The 14,191-nt window shown below is 51.1% G+C and overlaps 1 protein-coding gene across 30 annotated transcripts in view; it reads right to left on the bottom strand.

Annotated features, from left to right (window-relative positions):
* Window positions 1-2,998: 2,998 nt before the first annotated feature.
* Window positions 2,999-14,191, bottom strand: part of GAS7 (growth arrest specific 7) — a 213,374-nt gene continuing 202,181 nt past the window's right edge. For 16 of the 30 annotated variants that reach the window (XM_086358897.1, XM_086358926.1, XM_086358898.1 and 13 more), the window contains 3 exons: window positions 11,746-11,825; window positions 10,080-10,178; window positions 6,972-9,446 (listed from right to left, as the gene is read on the bottom strand). In XM_086358897.1, coding sequence (XP_086215023.1) covers window positions 9,195-9,446; window positions 10,080-10,178; window positions 11,746-11,825 — 431 coding nt within the window. In that variant the 3' untranslated portion in view covers window positions 6,972-9,194. Of the gene's footprint in view, window positions 9,451-10,079; window positions 10,179-11,745; window positions 11,826-14,191 lie in introns of all 30 variants that reach the window. The other 14 variants (XM_086358900.1, XM_086358901.1, XM_086358914.1 and 11 more) reach the window with 1 other exon arrangement.

Here is a 14,191-nt window from a genome sequence, read left to right as displayed (position 1 = left end):
CCCGAAGGAGAGGCCACTGGTGCCCTTGCTTGGCTGAGCATCACACCTGGAACCCCAGAATCGCCATCTAGAATGGGAGAGAAGTCTCGGCTTTACCCAGGGGTGGTTACTACAAAGGGCTTTGTAGGGGGCGCTGGTGGTAAAGAACCCGCCTGCCAATGTAGGAGGCACAGGAGATGTGGGTTGGATCCCTGGGTTGAGAAGATCCCCTGAAGGAAGAAATAGCCACCCTCTCCAGTGTTCTTGCCTGGAGCATCTCATGGACAGAGGAGCCTGGCCGGCCACAGTCCGTAGGGCCACACAGAGTCAGACACAACTGAAGCAGCCTGGCACGCACACACAGTAACTGCAAAGAATAAAGCGCACAGTGTGCAGGCAGGTGACTTAGGGTTTGTATCCTATTTCATAAGAGGCTAATGGCAGGTCCCTGCTGCTGGGAGAAAGACATCCACCAGCCCCCGCTAATGTTATGCAGGAAGGACCCGGAAGTTCAGGCTCAGGTGTGCTGACCCACTCCTCCTGGTCGCCCCACCCACTGAGGGTCCAGAGTGCTTCTCAGGAGGCCTTAATGTTAGACGTGTGTGTGTCTGTGTACTTACTATTTTTTCCATCAGTTTTTGATAGCATAGTCTTTCTTAAAAGGAGTGGTTTCTCCTTTTCTAGGCTTTCACTAGCCCGCAGCAAGGCATTTGTTCTCAAGAGCAGCTAGAAATAGGACAGTCATCAAACAAACAAAACCCAAGCCCTGAAAATGAAGTCAGACGCCTCCACCCTTGCCTCTGAACCTGGTGTGCGAGGATTAGAAGTGCTTCCTGGGTGTCCACACCGAGCCTGCAGGTGAGACAAGGCCAATGTCACAGGAAGAAACCAAGCTCTCGTTCTCAAGGAGTGAGCAGAGTGGGCAAGAAGCTGTGTTTCTCAAGGTGAGGAGCTGGGTTGCCATGACAACAAAGAGGCTGTGGGCCAGGAGACAGGACCCCGTGTTAACACAGAAGGCAGCCAGAGCCCCCAGCCCCTCTGCCCCTCTCAAGAGCAAGGAGCAGGTGCTGCCCACACTCTTCAGGTTGCTGTGCCCAGGAGGGCCCGACCGTGGAAGGGGACCACAGGCAGCTGTGTCGATGCTGAGAGAGGGGTCATGACCTGGAGGTTTGTTTGAAAACCTGCGTAAACATCTTCTATCAGAGGGAGAGTTTATGTTCCTTAGCCAAACAAGTTGTTGGAGATGATGTATTGTGAGGGGATTTGTTAAGTCTAAGCTGGGGCCATAAACTGTCCCCGAGCCCCAAAGACCACTTGGGGAGAAGCCCTCGTCTCTGGCCAGTGCATCTGTTTGTGTCTCCCCCTCCCAGCCTGGCCCTGACTGAAAGACATACACTCTTCCCAGAGGCTGGCCCTGTCCTCTCCCTAAGCTGGGAGCCCCGTAGCCCCGGTCCCCCTCCCCCACCTTCCCTTGCTGTGAGCAGAAGGACAAGAGAACCCTTAGACCCTGGTCTGGAAGCAGAGGGGAAAGAGGGCTCAGAGAGGGTGAGTGGGAGGCAGAGAATGGGAGGAACGCCTCTCCCATGGCTGTCTCCATCATGGTAAACAGCAGTCTGTCCTTTTGGTTGCCTGGACCAAAATCCTTGGAGTCATCTCCTGTGCCCCTCTTTCTGTCACACCCCACTTTCGAGCCACTCCAAACTGGCTCAAAACCACGTTGGTTCCACTTTCAAAGCACTTCCAGAATCTGACCGTTCTCCCCACCTCCTCGTGGCCACCCCTGCAGGCACCGTCCCCTGTCCCTGCATTCTGGCTGCCCTGCTCCCCTTTTCCTACAGTGAGCTCTCCAGCAAGGAAATCAGGCTGTGCGCTCTCAGCTTGGATGGACCCCAGAGCAAAATCACAGGCTTTCCAAAGCCTGCAAAGCTCTGCAGAAGCTGCCTCCTCCCCGTCACTGTGTCAGCTCCAGCCAACTGGCCTTAATGAGGTGCCTCCAGCCTTTAACAGGGCCACCTCCTCTGCCTGGAATGTTCTCCCTTCCAGCTACCTGCTGGGCTCCCTCCCAGGTGTCCTTGACTTTGGTCAAATGCCACCTTCTCAATGAGGCCACTCCAATCACCCTATTTCATGTTGCCACTTACCCACCATCACCCTGAAACCCTCCCCCTGCCCTTTTGTCGTAACACCTGTCATTTTCTACATACACTCTACATACCATTTTGTTAGCCTGTCTCTTTCTGCTGGAAAATAAGTTCCAAGGTCAAGATTCTTGATCTGTTCCCATCACCAACGTGTTCCCAGTACTGAGAGCAGTATTTGGCATTCTGTGCGTGCGTGCTAAGTCATTTCAGCTGTGTCTGACTCTTTGTGACCCTACGGACTGTAGCCCACCAGGCTCCTCTGTCCATGGGATTCTCCAGGCAAGAATACTGGAGTGGATTGCCATGCTGTTCTTCAGGGGAGCTTCCCGACCCAGGGATCAAACTCCTGTCTCATATTAAGTTTCCTGCATTTCGCAGGTGAGTTCTTTACCACTAGCACCACCTGGAAAGACCCTGGCATACAGTGGTGTTCACTAATTATTGCATGGATGGGTGGATGGGATGGATGGGTGGAGAAAGGAAATAATAGCCAGGAGCCCCTTGTGTTCATAGGGACAGAAGGCTCCAGGGAAGGGGACTGGGGCCAAGGGTTTGGTCTGGCAGCATGATACCCATTGGGGTGGGGGAGGCTCAATGCCCACATGCTCGTTGTCCCTCTGCTAAGTCATTGGGGGTAAAATGATCACCCAGCTCGGGAAGGACACTGAGCCCATTTGTGCAAAGAAGAGTGTGGGAGCCCTCCAGGAAAGAGGGTCGCCCAGTGGGACGACATGGTGTCTCTGGACAGTTTATTTTACACAGGACGAAATCTAAGCATCTCAAGTGTACACACAGAGCCAAAGGGGGAAAAAATGAGAGCATTTAACTTCCTGAAAATGCTTTATAATAATGCAGAACAATTATATAGAGCAAACGCCTTCAAAATTTAAACATTTAATTTTTCAGCATTAATACACACGAATGCTATTACGGGGGTGGGGTTGGAAGGGCGGATTATAGCCTCTGTAGGGATCAGAGTTTCAACAGTGTTACTTATAAATTATAGTACATCAACTTTATTTACCGATCTAGGCAGCCAGGGGATGGAAGGATATACAACGTGGAATAAACACATTCATACCGGGATGAGGAATGCTGGAGGAGACACAGCTTTTTAACATTAAAAATGTATAAAGTATTTAGCAAAAGTTACAGAAAACAGAGCAAACAAGCAAGTTTATTTTGTTAGAAAATCCCGTTTTCATGGGGTTTGCTGATGTGCTCCTGTCTGTGAAGGGGCTTGTTCCTGCCCCATCGTCCCCTTCCTAAGGGAAGGGCAGAGATACCGATTTGGGGCCCCGTCCCCAAGGATGGCATGTGTCCCTTTGAATGACTGTCCCTGGGTCCACACGGCTGCCTGGAGGCCCCTGTCCCAAGAGCTGGTCTCTTGCTGCATGCAATGCCAGTTGAAGAGCACTTCCACTCGACAGACAACAAACGCCCAGGTCCCGGGAGAGGATGGGACAATGACAGGTTATGGGACGAATGACAGCAGAGCGGGGCCAGTCTGGTGCTCTTGCCCTGGCTCATTATGCTTTCCTTCCTCGTCACCACGTCACACCGTCCCCATGAGTACCCATGTGCCTGACCCTCTGCCTCCCACCACTGCAAGCCCGTTAGGGATGCCCCATCACACATAAAGGGTCAAGTCCCCCGAACAGCACAGAGATCCAAAGGCATCACAGCCCCTCTCCCTTGGAGACACCTTCCAATAAGGTCCCCCAGTAGCCATGCCCCAGCATCTAGAAGGTTCAGGGGAAACAGAACATTGGTTTTTGTCACCTTAGTCTCACCAAGCCAGGAAAGAGGGGTTGGGTCCCCCACCTTCACAAAGGGCCCGATAGAAATTACTCCAGTGGGGGTGGGGTGGAGTGGGGAAGATGTTGAGAGCCCCCAGGCCCCCCTCCCCCAGAAAAAAGAGGCATCCTGGCAGCGGGGGATCCTGTGTTGTGGGCTCCACAGCCCACACCGTCACCTGGCTGGACCCAAGGATGTCTTCTGTTGGCTGGGAGAGGTACCTGGTTGCTTTCCGGGGCTTAGCTTTCACTGAGCAGGGCACAATCAGGACGTAGCTGGAGGCGTCCTTACTTTGGGGATCTTGGCCAGAGCTGACCAGCATCAGCAGTTGGGTGTGGTTTTCTCTCTGCCACCACCCAGGAGGGTGCAGGCATAGATCAGGTAAGCAAGGCTAGGGCGCTGACAAGGACCTTAAGGGAGGGGGCTCTGACACCATGCCAGTTTTTGCTCCTTGGAAGTGACCCTCGGGATATGGTGTCAAACATCAGTGGATGAAAGGTAATGGCTTCTGCTTTCTTTAGGAGTCCGAGGAGGAGGAACTACCTCATTCTCAACAGCTCGTGAAACTCTAAGTTTTTGTGTCTAAAAATCTCTTTTTAGATTTCTCAGCACCCGGGGCCCCCTCTCAGGAAGGTGTGAGGTGACAGCATGCACAGCTGTGCCAAGCGGACCCAGATTAGGTATGACATGTGCATTGGGCACAAAACTGGAAATGAGAACGGAAGGAGACAGAATGCAGCAGCTGGAGGAGGCCTGGGAGAATGTTCTAGAATAAACACCTTCAGTTTGCAGGTGAAGGAAGATCCAGAGAAAGGTGGTGCTGAGCCCATGGCCAGCCCCCTGCTTTCTCACCCACACCCTCTCCACCCACCTCCCACACCCCTGAACTCTCACCAAATGGCAGGGACTGGGCGAGGTGAAGGGAGGGTCCCAAGGAGCAAGTGGATCTACCAGCTGAGATACCAGCTTCAGGGGGCAGCAGAGACCCTGTCCGCCATCCCCGCCTCCATCCCCAGCAGCTCTCTGCATTGTGAAAAACTTAAGTGTTAGATGCCCCCCAAACTAAAATGACTCAAAAAAAGCCAAGTGTAAGTCCCAAGAACCACTGGATGCAGCTGGCTGGAAGTAGCTGTGCAAACAAGCTCAAGACTCCAGGTCAGGAGCTTCCAGGAAGACAACTTATGTTTTTAAGAGCAAGGAAGCAGTGGGGTACACCCATTCAATGGACGGCTACTGGGCATTGCAGGGAACAAGCTAGTGACATCCTACGACAAGGTGACTCAGAGGCATCAACCTGAGCGAGGAGGCCAGACTCAAAGGCTTCTGCCTATTTCTATGACACACTATAGAAGGCAGATCTGCAGGGTCAGAAAATCCATCAGTGGTTGCCAGGTGCTGGGGCTGGGAAGAGTTGATAGACATCAAAGGAGCATGAGGGGATGTTTTTGGAGTGATGGAAATATTATGTTGATCTCAGCAGTGGTACTAGACCGTGTCAAAGTGTTAGTTGCTCAGTCATGTCCAACTCTTTGTGACCCCATGGACCCCATGTGTCCGCCAGGGTCCTCTGTCCATGGGATTCTCCAGGCAAGAATACTGGAGTGGGTAGCCATTCCCTTCTCCAGGGGACCTTCCTGATCCAGGGATTGAACCCGGGTCTCCTGCATTCCTGGCAGATTCTTTACCATCTGAGCTACCAGGGAAGCCCCATAAGACTGTGTAAGTTTGTCAAAATTCATTGAACTGTATCCTTCAAAAGGGTGAATTTTCTTGTACGCTCATGAACCCCCAATTTCGAATGTCAAATATCTCAATAAACTTGGAAAAAAAGGCAGTGGGACCTGTGGGGACAGGAAGGTTTATGGAAATAATGGTATGCTGGCTAAGGAAGTGTGCTTCTGATCTGTGCCCCACTTAACACTGGTCCAGGAACTTTCCCTATCTACATAATCACCAGTAGGTCTGCAGAATCCTGTATAAATTCTCCTTGTCAAGGCCATTCACCATTGGAAGTAAAATCACTTAAACAAGCCGAGGTCTTTGATGTCCTCGGAATCTTATGGCTTGCATTTCCAAGAAGGGACTTTGGCTCTGCCAAGATTTCTTTGCTTCCATCTCCTAATCTAGTAATTGATTGGTTTCCACAAAGGGAATACAAACCCCTGGTTCCTGAGTATACACAGGGTTTTTCTATTTGCTTCAGTTGTTAATCAGCCTCAGTGAGGGAAGAAGTGTTTCCCCCTCAAAGAAATCCAACCCACCCTTCCCTGCTCCCCAGCTGACACAGGTGTTGGATAGATTAAAAGGAGACCCAAGGTGCTCCCATGGGAAGAACCTCAGGTCACCCATCCCTGTGGGTCAGCTGGCCAGTGCTTTCCAACGCTGATCAGAAGCAATAGAAAAAAAAAAAAAAAAAGAGAGAGAGGGACAAGCAGCTTATCCTGGAGGTTGTCGTGGTAACTGTTTGTCTTAGATTCTATTCTAAAAATCAGGCTTTCACAGATGAAACAAAGTGCATCCGTGTCTCCTAGGTAGAAGGGGCTCACCTGTTCTCAGAAATGGAACAGTGGATGTGCTCACGAATGACCTGGAGTCATTCACCCTGAAAAAAGCCAAGCATATCCTCTTATAACCTAAATACCCAAACCCAAACCAAACCAACCACGAGGACAGAGCACCACTCTGAAGATGACTCTCAGACATGACTTCCTCCCAACCACAGGGACAGAGGCCTGTACTCTCAACTCCAGCCCTGCTCGTGATTCGCTATTCAGTTCACAGCTCTCACTGGCTGGCCTTGGGCTTCATGCTTCCTCTGTGTAAAGCAAGAATTATTTAAAACAAACAAATCTCTCAAATTTGAGCTGGATGTGAGCTGTGAGGGTCTAGTGACCCCATGATCGTACTCTTGGTGCTCTCTGGTTCTTCTGTCCTTGGGTAAATGCCACACGGTTTATTACAGGCTAGCAGTAGGTTAAACGTGGAAGAGGTGCAAGGCTCTCATTTCCCAGAAAGGTCTGAAAACATGCGCTTGTCCCCATGGAGAACAGAAGGGCTGGGGGATGGGGCGGAGTTCCTGGCTGGTATGCAGCTACGGCTGCAGTACTGTATAATACCTGGCTTGCCCCAAGTGTCTGCTGATTAGATGAATGAATGAGAATCAGTGAATGAATGAAGAGCTATCAGTACAACAGAGGGTATCTCTGCAAACCTAGACTCTGCAGAGAGTATCTGTAGGTGAATGCCAAGGTTACTCATCTGCAAGACCCTTGGGGAAAAGACAAGTCTACACAAAAGAACAGATCATTGGTTTCCCTGATGACAGATAGGGCTATATCTTGTTCCTAGATCTTTGCATACTGCCCAGGCTTAGCTAAATGCTTGATGAATGAATAAAGGAGGGAAGAAAAAAGGAAAAGAAGTATATGGGGGTGCCTAATGAGACTGAGGGAAAAGGGGGAAAGCATGACTTCAGAAAATAGACTGGCCTACATGAGGCCAACTCAGGCTACCCTGAAAGAGGCGAGAGCCCCAGGGAATAACAGAAGACTCGGGAATCCTCAGATGGGGATGAGAAAACAAAATCAATGAGCCACATCACACATGAACGTATCTATGTTAACAAGGCTATTGGCTTTGAATGTTGGAAATTAGTTGAATCCACAAATTAGTTGACTAAGCCACAAAGCAGTTACTACTAGCACCAATCTTTTTTTTTTTTTTAATCAAGAAACCAAGAAATGATAGCCCCAAATGGGCAGCTGGTGTCACAGCCCAACCCCAGACGAGAAGGAGTGGTTCTCCACACCAGACACAGATCTGTCCTGGCGGCCTGCATGTTAGTGAAGGCCTTCACACTGACCTTTCTGGTTGGGATGTTTTGAGAAGAAAAGTGGCAAAGCTTGGTTTGCTTTAGGATATTCAGCATCTTTCTACTATCACTACGAGGGCGCCATACTGACTCAGAGAAAGGGGTACCAAGAGATACAAGAAAAACGAGTCATCAGTTACCAGCCTGGATGATGGAGAGAGAAAGACCAGTGAGTTATCCTCTTAGATGGCTGCCCTTATGAGACATGAGTCCTGTGAACCCAAAGTAATCAATGGGAAAAGTGAAGAAACACGGGTTCTTAGGGTGTGGGCTCCAGGCTAGAATGTGCCCCTTGCAAGCTGTCTGACCTCCTCCAGCCCTATTCTGCTTCCAGTCCCCTCAAGCCAATTCTCAAGATTTAGTATGTAAGCGAGAAAGTGATGAGTGAGGACCCGGTGGCTTCCCAGGTCAGCTCAGACCAGGCTTTCCAGGGAAAAAGGAGATGGCAAAAGGGCAAGGGGGCACCAGCCCCAAGCAGGGGCTGCATGTGGGGCTTGGGAACGTGCAGAAGGGGCTGAGAGGCCAAGGTACCCGACTGCCTGGATGGTGACATGTACTGTGGCCACGACAGTCTGCAATGCCTGCGTGGTGCCCGCCAATGAGAGCCACACACGGAACGGCAGTCCCAACTCCACCGTGCACAGGCAGATAGAACCACCTGCCCCTCCCTGACGTGAGACTGACTCAGCTCCCTGGGATGGGTGAGGGTGGAGGAGGGGGCTTCCCCGAGGAAGCGGCTGCAGGTTGGGTGGACTGGGATATCTGGAAAGAGCATGTGACATGGATGCCTGATCTAACAGGCACACGATTCACTGCTCCAACTTGGGGTGAATTCGCTGAATGAGGTAGTTTCATCCTGACCTCTCCAGGCAGGGTCAGTCTGGGAAAACTGGAGCCAGACCTTCTTCCCAAGACTCCCATTGGTGAAAACTAGCAGAGAAGAGCCAGGATGTAGGCCCTCAGAATATTCAAGGCCCTCAGAATATTCAAGGGGGGGAAAAAAAATCAAGAGGGAGGGCTGCTGCAAAGGATTCTGGGTGCGGGCTGCTGTGCTGAATGGTGGCCTTCTCTCCATGACTCTGATCCTGACACTTGGCTTGGAGACGGAGACCTCCCTCCCCTGCCCCTCCAAAGGCCTGGAGACAAGGAGGTCAGTTGGAAGAAGGGCCGTTGGGCTTCCAGGGGCATGAGCATGGGACACAACTGCTCTGGGTGGGGAGGGGACCCCTCTGGTACTCAACAGGGACCACAAAGTTCCAGTCTCGGTTTATCCTTGGAGTGGCAAGCGCAGCACGGGACTCAGGGGGCTTCAGCCTCAGAGACAAGGGCAGGGCTGTGGATCCATCTTCTCGGCCTGGGAACACCGGGGAGCTCCCTGTGGGGCCATCTGGGCCGCCCTTCTGGCATCATTGTCCCCTCTCCTCAGTGGACCAGGAGAGCAGGGGGAGGGCAGTGCCACTCCCGACAGCAGGCCCCCCCGGCGGGAGTGCCACCTCCTCTCCGTGGGACCCCCAACCCCTCCTCGGTAGGACCCCCCGGGCCGTGCGTCTATATCTCCATGTCCACGGGGCGGATGTTGCCCGTCTTGTGCTCTCTGACCCACAGCTCCCTGTCTTTGGCTGGGTCCACTTTTCGAAGCAGTTGGTCCACAGGCTCGACTGTCTGCAAGGGATGGAGAAAGAGGACACAGTTGGAGGCAGAGGTGGAGTCAGGGGCGTATCCTCTGAGCTACGCCACTCACACCCTTGCACCCGACACAGCAGCTCCTCTAGAGCATTGTGGGGTCCCAGGGAGGCCTGTGTGAGGGACAGACCTGGGGGCTGGGAGAACCAGGGGTGGGGAGATGCAGAGCTCTGGCCTCTGCTCTTCTTCCCCTCATACACATGACCCTCCAGACCACAGGGTGGGTGAAAGGGCAGGTGGGCTCAAGAGTCTGTGACCTGTTCCTCTTTTCACGTGTCCCCCCGTTTACCACCTGAAAACAGGTTTATTGAACTTTAGCTTGAGAGGTTTTGAATAGCTCCAGCATTGTAAGAAATCCAACAGAGGAGGCAAGGTCACCTCCAGCTATTTTAACCATCATAACACATCTATGGGGTGCGCTTGGGATGGAGTCACGTAGTTGCCCAGGGTAACTGACACGTCCATCCCAAGAGGTCCCTGCCCACCCTCAGGACAGATTCCTCCATAGCAGCTATGTAACCTGCCACCATGGCACAAAGGCCATGGCTCCCCCTGGCCCAGCATCCCCCAGGGGCCCCACTGGTCTCGACCTAGGTTGGAGAACTCACGCTTTGGTTGAACATGTCCGTCTCGTGCCGCAGCTGCGTGTACTGGCAAAGGTGCTGCCGTATCATCTCCACCCTCTCCACCTCCAGCCGCTCCAGCTCCTGGCGAGGAGGAAACCCACAGAGACCTCTGGGGGGTGTCCCTTCAACCTGGGGACCTTCCCCCTACACGGGTCCTTGACCATCCTAGAGGCAAAACACAGATACTGCCCGACTCCCTGGGGTCTGGCGAGGCACCCACCCCATATCTGGGGGCGAAGGTATAGCCAAGGACGCAGTAGCTGCTGTTTCCTGAATCTCCTTCTGCCAGGCATGGTGGGTACTATGAGCTTTCCATGCATCGCTTAATTGTCCTCATCATAATGTTAAGAGATACAGGTTCTGTTCTTACCTTTTCCAAACAAGGGAATGAACACCTCGAGAGGTTACATCGCTTGCCCAAAGTGACAAGGAATTATGGGAGCAGTGGGATTTGCACTTTTGTGCATTTCTTTTTTTTTTTTTTTGGCTGCACAGGATCTTAGTTGCGGCATGTGGGATGTAGTTCCCTGACCAGGGACTGACCCCAGGCCACCTACACTGGGAGTGTGGAGTCTTAGCCACTGGACCACCAGGGAAGCCCCCTGTTGTGCCCTTAATCAAACTTCTGCACGGCTGCAGCCCCAGGCCCTGACAGGGCTGAGAAACAAAACACGTGCAGGAGCTTCTGCCCTTCAAACTCTTGGGGCTTTGTCCCTGGGCCTCTGCTGAGTGGCCTCGTCTCTGTCCACCCTGAGTGCTGAGGGACAGGCCGGGGAGGCAGAAGGGCCAGGAGCGGGGTGGCCAAGGCCACAGGGAAGAGCAGAAATTTGCTTTGACTCCTAAATGGCCCTGCTTCTTTGGAATTTAGGGGATCCGGCCACTATTCTGTGTCCAACTAGGTCACTGCCCAGGTGATTAGCCGGGAGTCGGGGGAGTAAGCAGGAAGCTTAATTAGGAGATTAACCAGGAGGAAATCTAGGCCACTGTCCCCGGGGGAGGCCTCTAATCTGCTCTGGTGGGCTGGTGCCTGCAGAAGGCAGAGGGTAGTCCCATGCTGGATGGGCAGATGGACAGGGGTGGCTTGGGGCAGAGGGATGGTGTGATAAGCACTTGGCAGGACACCTCCTTTCTCACCTGGCCCAGTGGCCCAAGTGCCAACCCATCTCACCATCTACGCAGTGGGTGCTGACTTCACAGAAATACTCAGGAGAGCAAAGAAGTGGTCCAATGCCTGTTCCCCCACCCCTGGTCAGAGGCCTCCCCCACTGCCCCAACCTCACCCATCCACACGTCTCGCAAGGCTCTGTGATTGTAGACCCTTAATTCTTCTGGGGGAAGGAAGGCCCACATTTCCTACAACTTGGCTATTTTTCCTAAATGGACCACTCTCTGCTCGGTTGACCCTGACCCCTCAGGACGATACAGCAAGAGCCCATAGCTGCCTGTGTTCACACAGTAGGAAGTGCCAGAGCAAGGGTATGAATCCACATGGCCTGGCCTGGAGATAAGCTCTCAGTTTCAACATTAGAGAAGATCTAATGACCATCTCTCACCTCCACCCATCGACCTCACGTCCACCAGCATCCACCCATAGCTTTCTGAGCGCCCACCCCTGCGGGGACATGCTTCTGCATCTCCAGTCACTCACCAATGTGGTGGTCACCATCTCTTCAAACCACTTGGACTGGGCCTGGTTGTAGAGGTCCACACAGCGCATGAGGTCATCTCCTGCAAAGGGCCAAGGCCACTGTTACTCACCAGGGCTGCCCTCTGCCACCTGTACCCCACGGCCGAGGTGATGGAGGCAAAGAAGGGGCAACCCAGCATTATCAAAGACTGGCTTCAGAGCGTGCACCTGAACTTGACTCCAGATGCCAAAAACTCAGGAAGGCGGTATGTACGGTGTGGGTCGGGGTACTCTGGGGACCCCTCAAGTCTATCATAAGCCCCAGAAATGCTTCCTCCTCTAGAGATGGCAGTTTGATTTCACATTGGCAAGTCCTGCTTGGTTGAACAATGTGTCTCAAGCAACTCGGTACTAGTTACAGAAGGGAAGTTTGCACACCACGTCCGTCCACTGGTGTGTCTGTGTGTCTCTGTGATTGTGTGTCTGTGTGTGTGTACAGGCAGCAAGCTGTCATTCTGAAACACAAAAGAACGTGTCTGATGCTTTATGGCTCATTCATGTACAATAATGGTATAAAAACAGGCACCAGAGTTTACCACACCAATGCCAGGATACTGGCTACCTTGGGAAACAGAGAAAGGGTCCGGGTGGGAAGGGATGGGCTCTTTCGATAGCATTTCTTAAGAGAGACATCTGAAACAAACTATTCTATCTTGATGGCCAGTGTGTTCTTTTATGTAACTGTATATGTTTGAGACAGTTTATAGTTAGAAAGAAAGCAACCTGAAAGCGTTACTAAGGTCCTGGTACCCTAGACTCTTGCTACAAAGAACACAATTCCTGAACCAGAAGCACTGGTACACCCTGGATATTTGCTCCAAATGTGATCTCATGATGTTCCCCAGACAGGGCGAATCAGAAACGATTTGCACAAGTTCCTTGGGTGATTCATGTGTACATCACAGTTGGAGGAGCACAGGTCGGTCTGCATAGAGCTTCCTGATTATCACAGGGTTCCAGAGAAAGGAAGACACCAGGGACTTCGCTCACGATGGGAAAACTCATGAGTGAACCCAACGATAATGGGTTAACTCTTCAAAGGGATCCCTAGAATGGCATCACTTGCTCACGTGTATTCAGATATGAAAGCGAAGGGAAGTGGGGGAGAGTTATGCCCAGTGCCTGGCTCAGGGTCTCCTCCCCAGTGAGCCACACCATTATCTGGGAGCTAAGCCTTGAGTAACAGAACCCACGTCAAGGGCTTGGTTCATTTTGCTCTTGGTCCAAGGCCAATGGCTGGGCCCTTGATCCCAAGAAGGACTGAACTGGAGGGAAGAAAGTGGATATTTCACTGCAGTCACAGTCCCACCAAAAGCCTGGGCCTGACTGTGGGTAAGGTCACCCTTATAAACACAATATGAAATTCCCAAAGCTTTATTTGTTGATCCTGATGTTGAGAACATGCTTCACGAACCTCTGCAACATCAGGAAATAAAGCAGATGAAGGCAAGTGTGTCTCTTCCCTATGCAGTCCAAGGGTTTGAAATCAGACCCTTCTGAACAGTACGGGTTAAGGACACGGATTCTGGAACCGGATTACTGGGGTGTCATATAGCTCTACTGTTTACTAGCTGTGCAGCCTTGGACCAAGTTGATTCACCTGCCTGTGCCTCAGTTTCCTCATCTGTAAAATGGGGATAATAACAGTACTTTCAGAGAGCCACAGTGAAGATTAGACAAACCAAGAAAAAAAAAATGAAAAAGAAATACAAAGAACAAAATAAAAAAATAAACCACTTATGAAAAATATTTGCAATTCAAATGACAAAATGTTGATTTTCCTAACATAATCCCTGTCAATCAATCAATGAGAACAAGACCCGCCATCTGACAAGAAAATGGGAAGATAATATGAGTGAATCATTTTAAAAGTCACAGATGATTTAAAAGTCTATTTTTAAAATGCTCAACTCTACTAAAAAAGCAGTGTAAATTAAATTAGAAACAAAATACTATTTTTCACTAGATAGCTAGGATATCAAAATGAGACAGGATACAGTGTTGACAAGAGTTTAGGGAACAGGCATTCATAGAGAGTAGGCACACCCATCTGCAAAGCAACTTGGAAACATCCATCAGAATGAATACAAGCCTCTGACCCAGTTACACCCCCCCACATCCTGGCGACATGCAGACACCCCCCCCTCCCCCGCCCACAGAGAGGCATTTATAGTAACAGCATCGCTGGCATTGACAAACACTCTGAAACCATCTGAGAGTCCTACAAAAGTCCATTAGGGGAATGATGAAATACATCTGGATACAATCATATACTTGCACGTTATTCAACTGTTTAAGAAATCTGATGTACATAAATGGATGGGTAAATAAATTGACGATGAAACAGACCTATCTCTAAGATACATCTATTAAAATGTAAGTTCAGAACAATATAATATGATATGTA

Source organism: Bos grunniens, chromosome 19 (assembly GCF_055505025.1).
Source record: "Bos grunniens cultivar Pamir isolate PY7600 chromosome 19, Bosgru_T2T1.0, whole genome shotgun sequence".
In the NCBI taxonomy this organism is placed as follows: domain Eukaryota; kingdom Metazoa; phylum Chordata; class Mammalia; order Artiodactyla; family Bovidae; genus Bos; species Bos grunniens.
Note: the sequence above shows the minus strand (reverse complement) of the source record. Positions and strands in the feature narration are given on the sequence as shown.